At 41.8% G+C, this 20,693-nt stretch overlaps 1 protein-coding gene across 1 annotated transcript in view; it reads right to left on the bottom strand.

Moving 5' to 3' along the window:
- TUBGCP6 (tubulin gamma complex component 6) overlaps positions 1-20,693 on the bottom strand; it is a 728,796-nt gene that overhangs the window by 634,453 nt on the left and 73,650 nt on the right. Inside the window, exon 3 of the mRNA XM_069627853.1 lies at positions 14,986-15,149. Coding sequence (XP_069483954.1) covers positions 14,986-15,149 — 164 coding nt within the window. The remainder of the gene's footprint in view (positions 1-14,985; positions 15,150-20,693) is intronic.

The following is a 20,693-nucleotide window of genomic DNA, read 5'->3' as shown; positions in this document are numbered from 1 at the left end:
TGGCAGCATTTGTTTTTCTAAGTACTTACTGTTCTCCTGGCTTAACAATGTTTGGCTCTGACACCTTTTTGGATTGCTACTGTTTTTTCCATGTTGGTTGTGGTGAACTGGCTTTTTCTTTTCTGTATATTGGATTTCTTGGATTTTGGCCCTGGAACTTTGCATCTGGAACTCTATTCCTTGGATTTTCTTGGAGCTTTGAACGTTGCACCCTTTGGAACTGTTTTCTACCTGGAACTTTGGTGAAAATGAAGAAACTGGATACTGTCACCTTCCTAGTTTGCTCCCTCGTCCTGTGGGGGGTTAGGTTTGCCTCTTAACGGATTTGTTGACAATGCCCAGCGTGATTTCATCACTTCAAGGCTTGCATATTCCTAGATCAGGTATGTTATATATACAGGGGGGGGGGACATAAATTTATATAGTGAAAGCTCTGTGTAACTAATTCCCTGTCTTCTTCTAGCTGCCGAGTGCCTGGCAGTGCTGTATCCTGTCTCACCTTTTGTCCCAAAGCCTGGCCAGGGAGTTTCATAATGCTTTTCAGGCTGGTACTTGGGGAAGAAGGCATAAGTTCATCTTGGACCTAAGTTCATGCACAATACGCAGAACAGCTGCAATCATACCTGTTCAGGAACTACCAAGACAAAGGAGCCTATGATCCTTGTGTGCATCTTTGAGAACAAGAAAGGGTCGTCCATTTTAGGCCCTCCTATGCAAAACGAAACTGGTTGACATGGGGAGGGGACCAGGATGCTAACTTGAGTCTCCGGCATCCCTGAATTTCTGGGACTTGAATGTGAATGTGCTTCATGTGTATGATTCGCAGGTTTTCTCTGGTATCATGGGCACCTATTAGTTAACCTATGCTCTACACCCTAAGAGTTACTTGAGTGTGTACACTGATGTTAGGTTTTCTCAGCACTGTGGAACAGGTCCTGGTTACCTTAGACCACAATGGCTCCAAGGAGATGGTGTTCTGGTGGAGTCAGACCTAGGCAGCTCCACAAAGAAGTGCAAATGTTGCTAAAAGTACAGCCTAAAAACACAAAAATTAGAAGAAACAGACTAGTTTGAATATCTTAAGACTTTAAATGCTATGCAAATTTATAGTACAAAAAATACATAGATACGCCCAGGGAATCAGTAAGGAACAAAACTATTTTTTACAGGACTACTTCGAAGACTTTTTCATATTCAGAATAACTATTATGACAACCAAAATGTTTCTAAAATGGTGAGCATAGTTCTAAAAACCGCAATTTGGCTTTAGCTACGATCATCCAGCAGGCGTGGATGACACGTAATTTACCAATATATGTGGCATTTGTAGATTTTTGTGCCGCTTTTGACAGTCAGTAGAGGTAGATTATTGCAAAAGCTGCTAAATTAGAATATCCCTCCGAGTCTATTGAAGATGGTTATTTTATTACATGAACATACTAATGTGAAGGTTTGGCTGGACCAACATGGCAGAACATCAGGCTAGATACTCATCCAGAAAGGATTAATGAGCCCATTTCCAACTGTTCCTCAATTGCACCAAAACTAGGTCATACTCCAATACAATGGATGGGCTATGCTGATGATTAGGCTTTTTTTATTTTTGTATTATTGTTATGGTTGAAACAACACAAATTCATCCTTTCAATAAACTACTGTTTAAAATGATAGCAACTTTATGATGAGGCAAAGGAGACATAGCAGAATAAAAAAATAAAACATTTTTAACCACGTTAAAATACATTTGAATTCTCTAGATATGTTTTATTTAGACTCATTGGTTTAGGGATTTTAGGGAGACGTAAGCTTGTTCAGGTGAAGGTGAACACAGTCCATCACTTGTTCTTATTCTCGGTTCAGCTCCGTGTTATGGTATGTTTTTTTCATTTAGGTTTAGTTAACATTATTTTCCCACTTGTCTTACACAGTGTCTTTTTATTTTATATTTTTCGTTTTTTTTTTCATTTTTTAGTTTTGGTCCAACCAGGGACTATACATTAGCTTTGGCAGGTTCAAGTAATCAGGTTAAGGATTCTGTGTGAATCGTATCTTCAAACATAAATGGTTTAAACAACCATATAAAAAGAAAAAAAGTAATGTCACATTTAAGACATTTGAAAGCAGATGTTATACTTTTACAAGCGATACATTTGACAGATGTAGAGGCTAACAACTTCGAGAAAGGGTGGACGGGACAGATGTTTAATTCTACGCATTGTTCAAGTTTGAAAGGAGTGTCGACATTGATTAGGGAAAATGTCCATGGTAACATTGTTGACTCTCAAGCACATAAGGAGGGTCGTTGGTTGACAGCCACCTTCCAGGTCCAAGAACTGGAGTTTCCAATATGTAATATCTACGCTCCAAACATTAACAGTGGTCAATTATTTTGTGGATTGGCCAGTTGATTGTTGGATAGAATTTGATGGTGGCAGGGGACTTAACCTGGTGGTTGATCCGGTTTTGGATAGAAACAGTCAGATGGTTAGGGATGGCAGGAAAAAGAATAGCGAGGCCTTGCGGTTATTAATGCAAGATTTTCGTTTGACGGATGTTTGGAGTTTGGAACGCCCTAAAGGAAGGGAGTATACTTTTCATTCGGGTGCCCATAATATTTACTCTCGTATTGACAATGTGTTGACATCAGGAAGAGTGACGCAAAATATCCTGAGCAGTGAAATTGAGGGTATCGTTATTTTTGATCATGCACCTATTAAATTAGAACTTTCGCTCTGTTACACATTGGGCAAGACAAGAGTTTGAAGGTTAAATACCACAATCTTGAAAGAGGATGATTTTAAAAATATCCTAGTTGATGAGGCGGAGGATTACATTAGAACTAACTTAAATGGTGAAGTGGGAATTGAGAGTATGGGAAGCTTTTAAATGTGCGATGCGTGGTGTGGCTATGAAAGTGTCTGATATCAGGAAGGAAAAAAAAGATGAGGACGTGAAAGAACTTAATACCTCAATCAAGATTCTGGAAAAAGATGTAATGTACTGTTTTGATAGAGAGAAATCTGTGAAAATGATGAAATAGAAATATGATCTAAACAAAATTCTAAATGATAAGGCAGAGTTTGCACTCTTCAGATCAAAATGCAGATACTATAAAGGGGGAGAAAAGTGTGGGAGATTATTAGCTCACAGATTGTGAGTAAGAGAAGCAACTAGAACAATAGGTGCTATTAGAAGTGATCAAGGCGTGACTAGGGATCTGAAGCAGTTCTACATGAATTTGTACAGTGAATCCGCTAATGTGTACACAGATCGTATGTACCAGTTCTTCGAAACTCTGCAGATCAAACAAATGACAGCGGCAGAGAAAGATTTTCTAGATTCAGAAGTATCTCTAGAAGAGGTCAAAAAAGCTATCTGGAGCTTGGGTCTGGGAAAATGTCAAGGGTCAGATGGGCTACCTACGAATTTGTACCGTGCAATGTCAGAAAATGTTCTGATTCTAATGAGGCATATGTTTGTAAACAGTAAATCAAAGGGATTTTTACCACATATGCTAAAACACGCAACAATATCACTACTGCTTAAACAAGGGCACACAGAGCTAGATCCAGGAAGCGATAGACCAATCAGCTTAATCAATTCGGACAGCAAGGTATTATCTAAAAACTTGACCAACAGATTGGAGAAGCTCCTCCCAAGGTTAATTCATCCGAATCAGGCTGGCTTCATTAAGGGTAGAGTTTCAGCTTCGAATGAGGAAGTTGCTGCTTACCTTGGAAGAATGCCAGAAATTGAAATTAGACTCAGTGGCTTTGTCCCTCGATGCTGAAAAAGCTTTCGATCGAGTGAGATGTGATTTCTTATTAAGTACGATGGCGAGGATGAATTTCGGATCTGATTTCAAGAGTTGGGTCAGAGTGCTCTATAGAGAACCTACTGCAGAGATCAATACAAACGGGAAAATATCTGGGGAATTTTAATTGCTGTGTGCAACGCGTCATGGTTGTCCTTTGTCCCCTTTACGCTTCGTGATCTCAATGGAACCTCTGATGGAAGCAATAAGATCAAATGACAAGATCATGGGAATGAACTACAACAGGGTTTGTCAAAAGCTCTGGCTATTTGCCGATGACCTGCTAGTGGTTGTCCAGGATCTCTCATCATCAATTACGAAGCTGATGAAACTGAATGGGGAATTTGGCCTTATATCAAATTATAAGGTTAACTGGTCCAAATCAGAGGCTTTACCCTGTACTCACACAACTAACAATATATCGATAAGAAACTTTGGCTCAGATGGCGCCCGTCAAAGAGGAAATACTTGTGCATTTGGATCACTAAGAATATGGAGGAAATGATGAGTCTAAATATGGATTTGACATTACAAAAAATACTATCGGAAATAGATAGATGGGAACCACTCAATCTGTCAATAGGAGGCAAAGTAAATGCCATAAAGATGATGTTAACACCAAAAATCACATATATTCTGAGTATGGTTCCCCTCCCAGTGAAGAAGTCTACATGGAGGAAAGTGGATAGCATTCTCCAGTCCTTTCTATGGAATAAAAAGACTCCAAGACTGAAACTGTGGAAGCTGCAATTATAAACTGACAGAGATCTAAACATTCCGAACTTTGAACGATATCACCATGCGTTCACGTTGCGTTGCGTTATGGTATGCCATTCATAGCTGGAGAAGATGATGGATGAGCTATCGTGGAGGCTAATGGGGCAGATCCATTGGACACTTGGGCAATCCTTTCTACCATCACTAGAGACCATGAAGCTCGTTCTGCCTTAACAGATTTTCTGAGGTACACCTGGAGGGCTTATGAAGTTACATCGAAACTGAACCCTGGTAGGACCGATACTTCATCAATTTGGATGAACCCAGTAATTAGGAAAGATAATAAAGTCTTATTTTGAATTAGCTGGTTCACTGCTGGCATCAGGAAAATTGAATACCTTTTGAAGGGGCAAGATGGAAAACATTTTGAGAGTTAAAAATTGAATATAACTTGGTTAACTGCACATATGGGGAAAGCAGGAAATTGAATAGAGCAGTGAATTTGCAAATATTAGACAAATCAGAGTTATTGGCCACCATTAAGAAAATAGACAGCAATGATCATATGGCATCTAAGATGCACAATCTATTAAGCGGGTTCTCAGAAGGAAATAAAAAGGTCTTGGACGCTTGGTCAGTGTGTCTAAAGGAGGAAATGACAGAAGAAAGATGGATGGAACTTTTTGGAAACATCAAAAGAATGTCTTTGAACATAGGGGAGAGGGCGCGTCAAGTCAGAATCCTGAACAGAATGTTTTGGAGGCCAACCCGAATGTTTAAGCAAGGTTTAATCACGTCAGCCATTTATTGGGGATGTGGTCGTGGAACAATGGAACACATGTTTTGGAGTGGAATCGCCGGCCTGATGAACAGAGTGCTAAAGGATAATCTGGAGTATGATTTTGAGACATTGAACCTGGGGCAAACCACATTACGGAGGATTTAAACCATCATCAGATAACCTGGGTTTTAAAAGGTGCCTCAGTGGCGAAAAAACTGATTTTGCATAATTGGAAGTCAACAAGCTTTCTGACATGGAATAATTGGATGGAAGAAATGTACAATACTTGCAACATTGAAAGGGTAGTTTTATCAATGCAAAAAAAGGAGTCACTTTTTCGAAAGTACTTGGTGGGGCCTTATTGAGCTTGGACCTGGCCTGACCGTGTATCCTATTGAGAAGTTTGCAGCTAAGATAAGTAATTCTTTTTGTTATTCCTTAGCTGTGTGAATTAGTTGTGTAAGCATAAATATACTGTGATTACTGATATTTGTATAATGTGATTCTCTTCAATGTAAAATATTTTCCTTGATTGGCTTGAGATGTTCTCCCCAGCCCCTTTTTTTCGCGCTCTCTATTCTTAACTTCCGTTTTTGTTAGATATGTGCATTATTACATCATAGAGGCTTGTTGGGGATGGGTCTTATCTATTCAGGTTGTTTTCAACTTTGGGGGTTTTAGGTATATTTTGTGAAAGTTGTTGTTTTCTTGTCGTTCATGTTTTATTGAAAATTTTGAATAAATTGATTCCAAAAAACTTTGAAAAAATCTTTGTCCATAAAATATCAGCCTATAAAATTCTATAATCCTTAAAAAGATGTTGCAAAAACAACTTTAGTTGAGAAAGTAAAGATGGACACTGCACCAGCAGATGCTTCAAAGTTTCTAACTGAGTCTGGTTTTTACAATAGCGACATTGGTCGTACATAGATTAAAACAAAATCTTAGTTCTAAATTTTGGGGATGGAAATTTGATCAGAAAGGATGTCGTTTGATTAAAAGATTTCAGCTTAAAATGACCATTCTTATAATTCTTATATTTACTGCACTGATCCAAGTAAGCACCCAATCATAAAAACACAATTTCTTATTGGCTCGATCTGGATTTATTACCAATACATTTATCGAGATATAAGCTTGCAGCATTATGCCTATGGACTTTTTTTTCCAAGTTTGTATCGGCTTATCTACATTTGAGTCGAATAGTAGGGCTATAGATGACAATATTGAACCAGAAGTAGAACTCAAAATACATTTCCTAAACAAGGTAAGAATTTACCACATACACATAACATTTAATGACAATAGCCCCAGTTTATAGAGTATCATTTGGACTGGCAAGCGTGAAGGAAGAGACAGTACGTTTTTCCAGAACAGGCCCTCAAGTTAGCTCCAGAGCGGCAGAGTTTCTACCACCTTAGTTTCTGCTCCATAAATTGAGATAGGAACAACATTTTGTTTATAGAAGATAAATAATGGTTGGGAGAAGAATTTCCCATGTATTATTCCAGCCTGAGAAAGCGCAGTTAAAACCTTCCTTCTAAGATCCAATTTATACGGGGACTCTTGGTTGCTGTTATTGGTATTCATTTCCAAATAGCATTATTCATTCAGGGTGATCAAAGGCCTTTTATACAAAAACCATTTGTATGAGCGTCTCCTTAAGTGGGTTCTTGGACTGAAAATGAGGATGTTAGTTTTTCAACATTAAGGACTAAATGATTCTTGTTTGCATATAGCTCAAGGGCCGTTAATGAATTTTGTAAGCCCATCAGCGTTTTGTCTAAGATAACTAAGTCATCTGCGTGCACAAACCATAGCAATGGAACAGATCCCAATTTTGGTGGATAGGAAGTGACGCTATTCAAATGGTGGCCAACATAGGCTATAAAAAAGTAAAAAAGTGCAGGTGCTAAAATACATCCCTGATTTAAACCTCTGAATATTGGGATTGATTGAGTTAAAAGTGCCTCTTGGTTTAGCGTACTGTGTAGCGACGTGGTTGAATAAAATTGTGAAACCAGAATACATGCGGGGCATGCTGCCTCTTCCATCTTTAACAACAAAAGGTTCCTTGGAATGGAGTCGAACGCCATTTTAAAATCTATATAGGCCACATAGGTAGGCTGGCCAGATTGCATGACTCTCTTTTTAACCAAGGTGAATGCTAGCAAATTTAATGAAGTCCCTCGACCTGGAAGAAAACCTGACTGAAGGCTATCACCCAGGGATTCATAATGTATCCAACGGGTGAAACCCTTCAGAGGTAGGCACGCTAATATCTTACCTGGGGCATCTAAGAGTGTAATTTGTTGATCATTTTGCGGGGGATTTCGCTCTCCCTTCTTAAATATGGGCAGAATAACTGATTTTTTCCAGGATTGCGGAATGAGCTTCAAAAGCAATACCTAGGTAAAAATAGCAGAGAGGAACCTAAAGAAGCCTCTGGATGGGCCTTTAGCATATGATTCGTAAGGCCTATAGGGCCCAGATTCCTGGACGGACTCAACTTTTTTTTATCTGATTAAGAATATAATCTAAATAAAAAACAATTGTATATTGAGTGGACCACGTGTAATGTTCTTTTTCCTGAGTAGGATGCTGAAGGGCGTACAATTCTGAAAAATATTGGAGCCATACTGCCTCTTAAATTGGATTCATTTTAAAGGATAATTGAACATTATCACTAACTTTATTTAAAATAGTCCAAATATGGGCACTGTTTTGGATATTAGAGTACGCAACATAAGTTCCCCCATCTTGTTGGTACATGAAGGCGTGATGGGATTTCAACCAATTCTTGTACACTAACCTTAGTTTTGGGTTTTAGTCTCTCTCATTGCTGAATTTAAATGAGAGATTGCCCCGAGTTCCTTTGATAAATGGGTCTTCTTGGCTCTAATCCTACTGTCAAAAGCATGTTAATGTTTAAAACGCGGTTTCTGACCAACCATGTCATGCTGTATGAATAGGCTCATAACGGCCTTCCGAGATTATTCAATCTGGTTCAAACATGGGGTCACACTGGGATTGTGGGCTGACTTGGAAATCTCTTATGGACATAAAAATGTTTCTCTGGACGAAGATATAATCAATAATAGGGGTTTGATTAGCACGCCTCTAAGTCGGCCTGGGTACCCTTTAAGGCACCATATAACATGACAAATTGCCTGTTACTCGTTATGGTTAGCCATCGCTTTGTCGATTCTGTTAATTTACTGGGCTTTACATCTAAGCATTGAATGTTTAGATCGGCCCCTATTATTGTTGAAATGATATTGGGACCCTGAGAAATCAAATTCAACATTTGCTCTATCCCCTGTAACAACAAGTTATCCGAGATTGTTGCATGGTTCCAATACAAATTTAGTAGGGCAAACTGACTAATTGAGCAGGTATGTTTAGTAAGCTGTGTATAAACATTAGGCGAGGCCCATTGCTCCAAGGTAAAATCAATGGTTTTTTACATGCAGTCAATAGGTCAGCAGAAGACCTGCCTTTATTAGGTTTTATCACCGGCAGCAAAAGCAAAGCATAACCTTCCCAGGCCAGCGGTTTTAAAAGCCATGTTTCTTGAAGCCTTTTTTCAATCAATAAATGCCTAAAACTCCTAATATTCCAAGTTGCAAGTTTCAAACTTGAAATTTCAATTATGTCTGTTAATTCTGCGAAAATTGCTTTTTCCTGAATGAAATGGCTGGAAACCTGGACTACTTGAGGTTCTGTTCATTTGAAAACTCAACATGTTGTGGGGTTTTAGAATGCCAGTGAGAGCAAGACATTCTCAAGGATGGTCCAATTACCCTCTAATGTATAGATTGTGGAGGCAAAGAGGTCCCTCTTCTGGCCTTTAATGGTTGATAAATCCAAACTGGTAAAAATTGTTTTTAGTATTCAAAAGTGCTTTGGTAACCAGCAAGGACTGGAACAACAGTTTTACCTTGCCTAGGTCGTAATAACTGAGAAATTCGACTTGGGCAATATCAGAGGATTGCATTTCTTCCAAGGTTGGAATATCAGACAAGAGATTCAAAACACTTGCTCTGTTTAGCTTATATTCATCATAAGGTCCACATCTACACTCGTATCAGGCTATGACAATCATTCGAACCGTACCCAAAGTGGCAAGTGGACTAAAGCTTCTGATTCCGTTTCAAGCGGGATGTTACCTGATGTCTCATTTCCTCTTGTAACAATTTGTCTATTGGTTCCAATTCCTGAGGAGGTTGATCACGTAAAATGTCCTCTACTATCGTAACCATTTTTTACTTTTTCTTTTTGTTTAGTAGTTTAGCTTTTTTTCTCATTGCATTTAATTGACACATTTCGTTCGGAGGTGAAGTTAAATAACGCATACATTTTCTCAAGCAAAATAGGGTGGATCGTGACCGTGATCTTTACCCATTTGAATGACTTCAGACAGGCATTTTCTCTTGGAGATATTTTTATAAACAGGGCTAGGAGAAGATAGGGGGAACTCGTCAATTTCATCTCACAGGTCCTGAGAGTTAATTTTCACTTGGCCTCCGCTTTCCCCCAAATGAATAATCTCTCCATTATCACTTTGCAACAAGGAGCCGTGTGACTCCTGATTTATCACTACCTCAGCGAGTTCCGGAATTGAGTTAATCAGCTTAGGGCTACTACCACCCTGCGGCAAGCTTCCCTGCCCCCGGAGATGATAAGGTTCCATAGCAGTTATTTTAGTGGTTAGAATGGTTAATAAGCCAACTTGATCTGCAATTTTGTTATACAATGCCTCATATCATTTGGCTAAGTCAATTAAGGCAGTTTTCATGGCTGATAAAGTGGCCACGATCATAGGAGAGAGGTCCCCCGAGTCATCCCCACAGATCTACGCGGAGTAGGGTTAACAAAGGAGACTGAGGAACTCAATGTATTTAGGGAATCCGAGTATAGTATCGGTGAATGCAACAAATTTAAGGGAGGAGGGCTCAATGATGAAGGGGCTGCGGGTTCAGGACAAGAACCTCTTCCATCGCTGAGTTTTTTTCATGACCCAACACGACCCAATACACCCATATCTTCATTAGGCATTGAGTGTCATGATGCCTACCCCCGGGGACCCAGACCAGGTCCAGCAACCCCGGAAGCAGGCATCAAGTTATTTTGTGCAAGCCCGAAAACCCCTGCTAGGGGCTGTTTGGGTGCGGTCCTGGCGCCTATGGCGCCAGGCTCATATGGAGAGTCAGTCCTATGGCCTATGGCGCCAGGCTCATAGAGTAGAACTTACCTGATACAGACCTTGGTGCAAGCTTACCTGATGCAGACCATGCTGCAAGAGCTCCAAGCCAAATGAGGCTTGGAAGGGACTATTTTACCTAGGGACTATTTTTTTACTCGGGTGGGGCTGGGGAGGAATACTTACCTGGGACTACTTTGGAGGCTATTTAAACCACGCCCGAAGAGCAGCATACGCTTCGCGTTATTCTGCATCCAGCAGCGTAACGCTCACTGTGCCTGCAAGTCTGCATCCAGTCTTCTGCCACGTCCACCTTGAGTTTGGAGCTCCTAGAAAAAGGGAGAAAGAAGGATAAAAGTTTAGAACAAGAGCAATACCTTTGATCCTTACCTGAATTCCCGATCCATCGCACCTTCGAGCTGGAAGAAAGAAGTTATTTTATGTGCGTCGTCCCGCCTGCTGCAGTGCCGCGCTGAACTCTCGCAGCATCTTCACATTCCACCGCATCCTCCTGCATGTTCCCGCCGCATTCCGGCACCTAAGGAGTAGACAAGAACAGCAAGGTGAGCCAAGGGAATACACAGAGGAATATTAGTTACCCCCCCATAGACTTTCCTGATTTTACCACCGGGGGTACTATTCCTCTTCACGAGTCGGCGCAGCTTCCACTGCATCTTCGCCGAACCCCGGCCCCTAAGGGGAAACAAAAGGACAGCAAGGTGAAACAAAGGGACTATCAAGGGGAACCCTCTCCACCACAACAGACTTACCTGATTTTACCGCCGGAGGTATTATTCCCAGAGACTTCATACTTTCTCTCAGCGCCTGAATAAGGGAGAAAGCAACAGGTTACATATTGACATTATTTTATCGAACTGTGTTGGAAAAAACAAATCCTTACCAGAATATTACCGGTTGCCACGAGGAACTCTTCACTAGGGTCAAACTGCAACCTGCAAGGAATCGGACAAGAGTGAAAGTCAGGCATTTGAACTCTTACGAACTACATACTTTTCGGAGTCAATATTGTTCTGGAACTCACCAATTCTTTCGAGCCATTGAAGCAACTGGTTATCAAGGCGCCCCTGCGTTCAATGCAGGATGGAGAGCTCATCTTTTAAAACCATCAGGTGAGACTATAAGAGGGGACATCAAATGTGATTTGTGGGGAGAGCAGCGGGGGTGGAGGATTTACACTCAACTCCATGGGTGGTTAATTCCCTTTCTCCATTTGCAGAAGAATATTCCTACGGGCCAAGCAAACGAAGCTAGGTGGGCCAGTCCAGTCCGTCATCTCGGCCCTACGCGTCACATTGGTGGAGACCGCAGCTGTCCAGCTCAGATCGACGCCTCTTTGGGAGCCAGTTGAGCGTAACATTGAGGCCAACTTTTTCACTGTTTGAGATGACAAAACGTGTATTGTGGTAAAAGGGGGGGGGGACAAAGATTTGTAAAGTAACTTCTTTGCCCCTGTGAACCTGGGCAGTGATAATATGGCCAGACTGCATATCTGAGGGAATAAAAGCCATAGAGTTGTCAAGGTTGGCACTTACAGCAGAAGGAGGGGTCAAATTGTGGACAGTACCTCTTGAGTTCAATCCTCACTCAATGAGCAGAGTCTTGTATATCAGTGAAATCAATAAGAAGCTCCTGTGTCACAGGTAGAGCGTCGCAACAATGTGGGAGCAGAATAACTGACTCCGGAAATTTACCCATCCCCCGGGTGACTTTAGTTTAGTCAAAAATCCTCTAATGTCAGATGTTAGAGATTTTGCAGTTATGGTGCACCAGGTGGATTTTCCGTGGGGGAACACCATCGTTCAAATGTGGAACTTGCATTCTTTGAGATTTCAGTCACTTTAACAAGGAAAGTACCAAAAACTATTATCAGTCAACCATTTCTCTTGTCTGTTATTTCTGTCTGATACAGGAAAACATAGAATGAATGAATGGCATCACCAATGAGATGGAGTCCACACTCAGGCCCACCACCAGCCCAACTGCCTAACAGCACCCATTGAGGCACTCCTTGATGCGCGCGCGCCGATGCGCGTGACCAGCAGATTTTAAAGTTTGGGTGCAAAAGGGGGCTGGCCATCGCTTAATGTTTCAAAAAATATAATGTTCCAAATTCAGTAGTAAAACTGTAAATACATAAACTTCAATCAGTAAGTTAGTCGAGGGATCCCAGTTTACGACCTCCACGTTGAAATGTAATAAGATTTGCCACTGTACCTCTCAAACTCCAACACCAGCAGATTTTAAAGTTTTGGTGCAAAAGGGGCATGGCCAGCGCTCAATGTTTCAAAGTTCGAAGAAAAAAGAAAGTCCCAAAGTCAGTATTAAAGCTCTAAAGCTCGAACCAAAGTGCCACCAACATATCCAACAGCAGGTCAGAGCGGGGTGCCTAACTGCACTTGTTGAGGCACTCCTTGATGCACATGCTTTATTAGACTTGACGCCTAGTGGATAGCGGTCTTCCGTGAATAAGTTGAAAGAGTATACTGATTTTAACTCCTTGGTAGTGAATACCGTTAAAACAAAGGTCATGGGTATTTACTCCGCCATGCAAAAAGAAGATAAAGGCATGTTGATATAAGAACGAGGAGGCAATCAAAGTTGTTTCTGAGTATAAATATGTGGGTATATATTTAGATAATAAACTTTATGGTAAAAGGCACTTCAAACAAGTAAACCTAAAAGCTTCACAGATATCAGATATTCGGTTGGCGTTTTACTACAGTTGTATCAGTGGAAAATCGTACCAATTATTTTATATAGAGCAGAATGAAGATTCTATATGAAACTAACAAAATAGAATAAATGATTTAATAGATTGCCGTTGTGTATATCTACTGAAATGGTACCATTCCAAGTTTAATTCCATTAATTTGTATGAATTTGTACTGGAAGTTGGTAAATTCATCTGGAACCTCCATGTGTCCATATAAAGCACTATTGACTGAAGCTAGTCATATGCCCGTGAGTTGCATTGTCAGAATTAAATCCATTGCCCACAGATGGCTTGCTTTGGCTTCTTAAAACGTCTTGAGATCACAAAACAATAGTTATAAGAAAGCTATGAAGACGTTATCAATAGGCCAATGTTTAGAACAGCCACTTATTGATTTAGCCACTAAAAGCAATTCTACAGCGTTCGTGGAGTACATCCAGTAAGGAGTGAGAGAACTTGGTGAAGATGCTAGAGATTGTGGAGTCTGGCTGAAGTTAATGAGGGACACTAGAAAATGTCATTTGTGTGGTGAAACACAATTAGAGTCTGTCAAACATCTATTGACTGCATGCCCTGCTCTTTTGGAACTATTGTTAGCTTTAAGATCAGCTGGTATAGAAGGAACATTGCCGGGTGCGGCTCTGTGGTCCATGTACATGCATGGAAATCATGAAGGGTGTATTATCTTCTTTATCATGTTGTGGAGGAAAATTGTGTTTATATTGTACATTTTGTCATGAGAACACTTTGAGGTTGTCATACATTAGTGTTCTCTTGCAGATTTTGAAGCACTGTAAAACGTAGAGACTATGGAGGTCATTACGAGTTTAGAGGTAGCCAAGGTGCTATTAGCGCCATGGCTGCCTCCAAACTCGCATCCAGGTTCCTTGAATGGGGACTTACCGGGTCATTCCAACCTTGGAGGACCCGGTAAGTCCCCATTCAAAATACCCATCCCCATTCCCATTCGAGCCCCCATAGGGCTCAATAGGAATGGGGAGGGAGCTAATAACGGGCCTGTTAATAACAGGCCCGTTATTAGCTCCCTGGTCCCTTAGCGGCTCCCGCTAAGGGCGGCTGGTAAAACCAGCTGTCCTTAGCGGCACCCGCTAAGGGTCCTCCTAATGCAGCGGTAAGGAGTTACGGCACCGGGATCCTTACCGGCGCCGTTAACCCCTTACCGCTGCACTCGTAATGAGGCCCTATGTATTGTTAAGCTGAATCTATCATGTTTGGTGAGGAAGGATCGCTCAGGGGCAACATGTTTGTCTTGGAAGCAAGACAGCGCAGCGAAACACAGGTTTGAATCCCGATCCCGCGCTTAAAAACCACTCGCTGATATTAAGCACATTCTAAAAGAACAATTATAATTATATTAAGATGTATTTTAATATTTTATACTACATTTTAGATTTGGGTAGATGGTATATTAAAAGTTAACTATGTTGACTGTACAGTACGAGAATAAAATACATTAAAAAAAAAAAAAAATACCGCAATTAAAACAGAAGATTTTATGCAAGTGGCTTTTAAAAACTTGTACAAAAAAAGGGTGGGGGTAATATTCTTTTGGAGGGATGGGATAGGAAATGGCTACCCCCACTGCATCTACTAGGGAGATACACACACATTTACCTATCCGGGAATTAAGGTCACTGATGTGAAGCTGAACCATTATCCTGATCCATTCTTAAGAAACCCTAGAGCACTGCTGAATTTACAAGGAAGCAACATACCAACCAATTCTCTCCCAGCACCGCAGTTTGCTGGGCGCGTAGGTAAGCAAAGCATCCCATAGATCAATATCTGGAGTCACACTGGGTTCAGACTGGGAATCAGGAGTCAGATTAGATGCAGACTGAAATCCTTCATCATCTGATTGGTCTATGCTTTGAGGAACCTTAGAAAGCCAGAAAAAGAAACACACTGGTAAATAAAACAAGGTTAGTACCAGAAAACAAGAAGTTAAGGCGTTACTACAAAACAGTGCAGTTGGGGAGTTAACGATCCACACAGAGGAGGAGGAAATAACTGAGGAGAAATACTGTGAACAGCACAATATCATCAGACCAACATACAAAGTACAATAAATAATGATGACATTTGAGGAGATTGGAGATGTGCGGGCATGGGAGGAGGGGTGAGTTAGTCTGGTTCTCCCTCCAGAGAGAGGCAACAAGTCTCAAGGCAGATTTTAAAACCGGGATAGTGGCAATACTTTTGATATTGGTGAGAGGGATTCCAGAAATGAGGGTCAAGGAGAGTAAAGGAACCAAAGCGAGAGGTGTCACAGGAAGTGGGGATATCAATACTGAGCAGAGCTTGGAACAAAGAGTGTCAGATGGGAAGTAATAGAATAAATTAAACAGATATGAGAGTGAGGCCATGAATAGATTAAAAGACAATAGAAGAAATGTAAAGACTGATCGGTGATGCATGTAAAGGGGGTTATTGGGCCAACATGGGAAAGAAGCAGGGCAGGAATTACAGCATGTGGGGAAAGGAAATAAGTGGTAAGTGAGGAGGGATTTTGCAGATGGAAAGAAGTGTTAATCTAGCCACTGTAAGAGAGGATGTTAAGTATATTTGAGGTTTAGGTCACTATTAAAGACAACCCCAAGGATGCAGGCCTTCAGAGATAACGAAAGGCCGCCATGGGAGGAAACGAGAGGGAGTAAGAAAGGTGGCATGGGTGTGTTCCGCTGGGTTGATGACTACTGGAGGAACGGAGCATAAGGCAATGAAGAAGAGCCTTCCAGTGGTGCATACCCACAACACAGAGATACAAGGGGAGAAGTTGGAGGTTAAAGATGGAGAAAGAAGAAGACGTGGGCGTTGTCAGCAAATAGGTGATAGAAGAAGCCAAATGAAGTCCAGGATGAACTGGGTCGAGGATGAACCCGAGGGAACTAGCGCTGGACTCCAGTAAAGTGTGAAACAGCTGGGAAAACATGAAGCAATTCACAAAAGTGCCAATTCTTTGATGCAGGGGTTTGCTAGGTGAAGACGGAGAGAAGGTTGGTCAACAATACCAAAGGCTGTTGATGGGTCTAGAATGATGAGGATGGATAACACTTTAGAGGGGTGAGCATTGGTAAGAAGATTTGAGGCATGGGACACTGCCGTTTCATTTGTGTGACTAAATGTTCAGTCAGGCATAACAAACAAACAGTGTGTAAACGTACACTTATTTTCTCTGTTCTATGTCAGTCAATGAAGATTTCAGAGGGAATGCATGTCTCACAACCAGTCCTGATTTTTCAGATGTTAATTGCAAAGCTAAAAAGTGGTCGTAGACCCTGCCGAGTGGCATACATCCCATAGAAAATGTTATTTGTACCATGTCTGTTCTCCATATAGGGGTTCCCACATTTCTTTAAATTTGACAAAACCTGGGGTTTTACCCTAAGTAACTAAGGGTAATCCAGACGTGGACCCCTTGCTAACAATTCCTTAGAGATGTTCAGCTTCAACTCAGAGATGAGGGCCAACAAGGCTGAAACACGTGCCTGAGGCTACTGTGAGAAACCTGAAGGTGTCTCACCCACTAATCCTCAGGGATCTGTCATTCAGGTGGCCAGGACACAGCCATCGTTTTTGGCTCCAGTTCCTATGGGTGGACCAGTGTGGGAGGATCACCTGGATGATGGGCCTTCGGGAAGTGGAAGTGAGGCACCAGATGGTGAGATGCGGGATCCCCCTCCCTGTAACACCTGTTCCCCATCCTACGAGGTAGGATACCTAAGAAGTCAACACCCCCCCCATTTCCCGACACAAATACTTTTTCACAGACCGTTCACTGTGAGAGACAATGGATTTACACCAGAGCTGTATACCGGACATGACCCAATACAATGGTCAGGCAAGGTCAGGCAATCACTGATCATTACACACACCCGACTCCCATCACACTTCCCCACACGGATAAAAGACAGAGCACGAAAGCACAGTCTGTGTGAGGAAAAGCACACAAGGAAACAGCAGTTCTAAAATGGCAGTTTAATACAAGGAGAAAGACGTTGAGACCAGAGAGGGTTGCAAGGAGGGAAGTGCCCTTGACCATTAAAAACCGTTACTTTCACAAACCTTGGAGAGTAAGAAGCCTAAGAACGGGAACTAAAACTGAACAAACCTATACTGGGCATCAAAGGTACCCGGGCTCTCCCTTGTCTATAACCAAGGCAGGAAGGAACGATTGCTGCTGTGGTACCGTCATTGGCTCCTACAAAAAAACAGCGCCAGTAAAGACACCACATCCAGTGAGTTGGAGAGACTGATATCAAACCAGCCTGTGTTTGAACCAAAGTTGCAAGCGGCAACATTGTATGAAGAAATCCAAAGAGGACAGTGTGTGAAACGCATGTGATGAGCGACGCAAATATCATTGGAAAACCAAAAGGAGTGAATGAACTTTGGGGAGGCCAAGCAAGGTACCATATACAGAGTGGTCCGGCGCCACATGGGTGCTCATTCTAAGGTCTCTGTTAGGTATCCAACTGAATGGCGACTGTATTATAAAACGTGTTTGTATCAAAGTGGTCCTGCAACGGGTCAAGCTAAACCCTGTGCACATTCGAAAGTCTTCGATAAACCAAGGTGAACTACAATTGGTCCGAGCCCGGCTGAGGGAGACTAATTGGAAAAGGGGACAGATTTGAGCCTGGCTGAGGGGAATCCGGGGTGAACCCTGAGTCACCTGTGAAAACAAAGATTCTCTAAACTTTGATTAAAAAGTAGGATCTGAGCCCGGAAGAGGGGGATCTGCAGCAACGATCGTAAAATAACAGGGATCTGAGCACGGCTGAGGGGGATTCAGGGTGAAGCACCATCTTTTTTTTGTACATCAGGCCCTCTGAATCAAGAGACTTTAATGAGAAAAGAGATTTGGGCAAAGAAGGCCCTGTTGCTGGAAGTAGAACTGTATCCTTGTGCCGAAGAAGCCAGAGTGTGTGCTTTGCTCGAGTGAACCACCTTGCCCCGTGCTGAAAACGTGGGGAAGGGAGGCCAACGACCCGAACATCCTGACATATCATTTTGTGAACACGTCTTTCTTTTTCATGAACATTACCCCACACTATTTGTAAATTAGCGGTAAGGATTGGCAATAGTTTTTTTTTTTTAGTATAGGCCCTTTTATTTTAACAAGACGCCACTAGGACTGCATTATTATTATTTGATGGTTGTAGCTTGCTCCCATCTGTAGATTTAGGTTTAGATAGGTGTTTATCACACCCTTGAGAAAGTTCAATAAACACCCTTGAACTGTGGTCACGTGTGTCAGTCTTACTGTTTATACCATGCCTTCCTTACACTACAGACAGTACTCTTGTTCAGAGGTGAATTGCCTAGCATTTAGGTGCTGGGTTGCCCTTTTGGGTGGGACCAAAGAGGGATGCACCCCTCCTCTGTGAAGGGTGCAGTGACCTACATTGTGGTTGTAGACCCTCCTGAGCGGGATACATCACATAGAACAGGTTATTTGAGCCATGTTCATTCTTGGTAGAGGGGTTCCCACACTTCTGTAAATCAAATAAAGTATATAAACATTGGCTACCAAGAAACCATGCAAAGAAGGACAAGAACAACTAATACTTCTTTTGATAGTGCATAAATCTACTAGCAACATGTGTATTATCTAAAACAGAAATGTAAAACGAATGGTTAAGTTTCAAGAGTCATAATCTGCACAAGGAAGCTATTGGAGTCCAGTCACTGAGACAAAGTTGGGAAACAAGGAAAGACTAAATGTGGCACAGAACACTAGGGACGGAACGGAGTACAAGGAAGCATTCTGAAAGAAGCAATGGAGAATAGAGCACCAGAGAAGAGTTAGGGGAAAGATGTACTAGAAATAGGAAGCATCACTAAAAGAAGTATCAGGAAAAGAGGCAACCCTGAACTGCAGATCATCCACTGCAACAATTGAACGGGTGCTTTCATGCTGCTGCCATCACCCCTCACGGCACAGGAGTTTATGTATTTCTGGGCTAAAAGGTCACAGGACTCCTCATGACCAAACCCAGACTGGGTCTCCATGCATCATAAACAAGCAAACACTGGACAGTCATCCCTTTTGAAGCACTACACCAGCGGTCTGCTGCAGGTAGCACTGCCTATAGTAAGCTAATCAAATCGCTATAAAAATGTGATCAAAATGAATTCCATGTGCTCATACTGTCCTGTGCTGTACTCCTTGAACTCATTTGAGCGGATGGACACAGTGACGTAAACAAAACATGTTGCCGGGAATGTCTGGAATGTGTTATCCCCCGAAAGGCAACTGTTGGCCTCTATTGGCACGGGAAGAACATTAAAAGGCAAAGCTAAAAAGCGACAAAGTGCCAACATTGTAGAAAAACCTCCCTATAAGGAACCGGTTACTGTTAACAAAATAGCAAATACTACTACTGTACAGTGAGCTGCACAGGATTTGACTAGAGCATGGCTTTTTCCACCTTTGGTGAGCACCAAACATCATTTTGGAGGGTTAAACCACAAGAGTTAAAAAAGATTAACTCAATAGGCTAGGTCGAGTCTGATAAGGACAGGATGCTGCACCCGGCAAAGGAGACTCGAGTGAATCACAGAGCGCAGGCCGGAATCAGCAAGATTTCCAACAGAGAAAATGTGGTAAAGGAAGCCGAAATCAAAAGTGTAGGGTCACAACAAAAGGTCTACGTTGTCACACTCAATATTTATCATGCTTGAACATTTGCACTTGCCACTTTCTGGTGATAATTGACTCTTGGTAAGTAAGAAATGGTGTCCAATGTGTATATGGAGAACTGAAGGGCGAGTAACTTGTGCGCCTGGCTAGTAGCTTAACGGATACATATTGTAAACTTGTATTGACAGAAGGCTTTACAGTACTCATTACGCAAATGCACATGTTTTTGGGATAAGCAAGAGTTCAATGGGTCTCCAGATGCTTTCTGTACAGAACAATGTAGCTATGTTTTCTATACAGGGAAACATTGTTATGCTTTCTGTACAGGACAATGTAACTATGAGTTATGCTTTCAGTACAGGGTTACGTTACCATGCTTTCTGTACAGGGCAATATTGTTTTGCTTTTTGTAGACAGTAATGTTGTAATTCTTTCTGTACAGGGTAATGTTATGCTTTCCGTCCTGCTTTCTTTCCAGGGCAACATTGTTATGCATTCTGTACAGGACAATGTTGTTTTGCTTTCTGTACAGGGCAACTTTGCTATGCTTTCTGTACAGGAGCACTTGTTATGCTTTCTGTACAGTGTGAGAAACCTTCTCCCCAACAAACCTCGAGAATCCCTCATTCAGGTGACCAGGACACGGTCATCGCTGTTGGATCCAGTTCCTGGGGTTGGACCAGTTGGGGAGGATCACCTGGGTAGGAGAACCTGGGGTTATGCTCAAGGGAATACCCCTGGTGAGACGTAGTACCATCACAGAGAGGATGGTGAGGG

This window comes from Ambystoma mexicanum, chromosome 12 (genome assembly GCF_040938575.1).
Source record: "Ambystoma mexicanum isolate Mex_15411 chromosome 12, UKY_AmexF1_1, whole genome shotgun sequence".
NCBI lineage: Eukaryota > Metazoa > Chordata > Amphibia > Caudata > Ambystomatidae > Ambystoma > Ambystoma mexicanum.
This window is presented reverse-complemented; position numbering and strand designations above follow the sequence as displayed.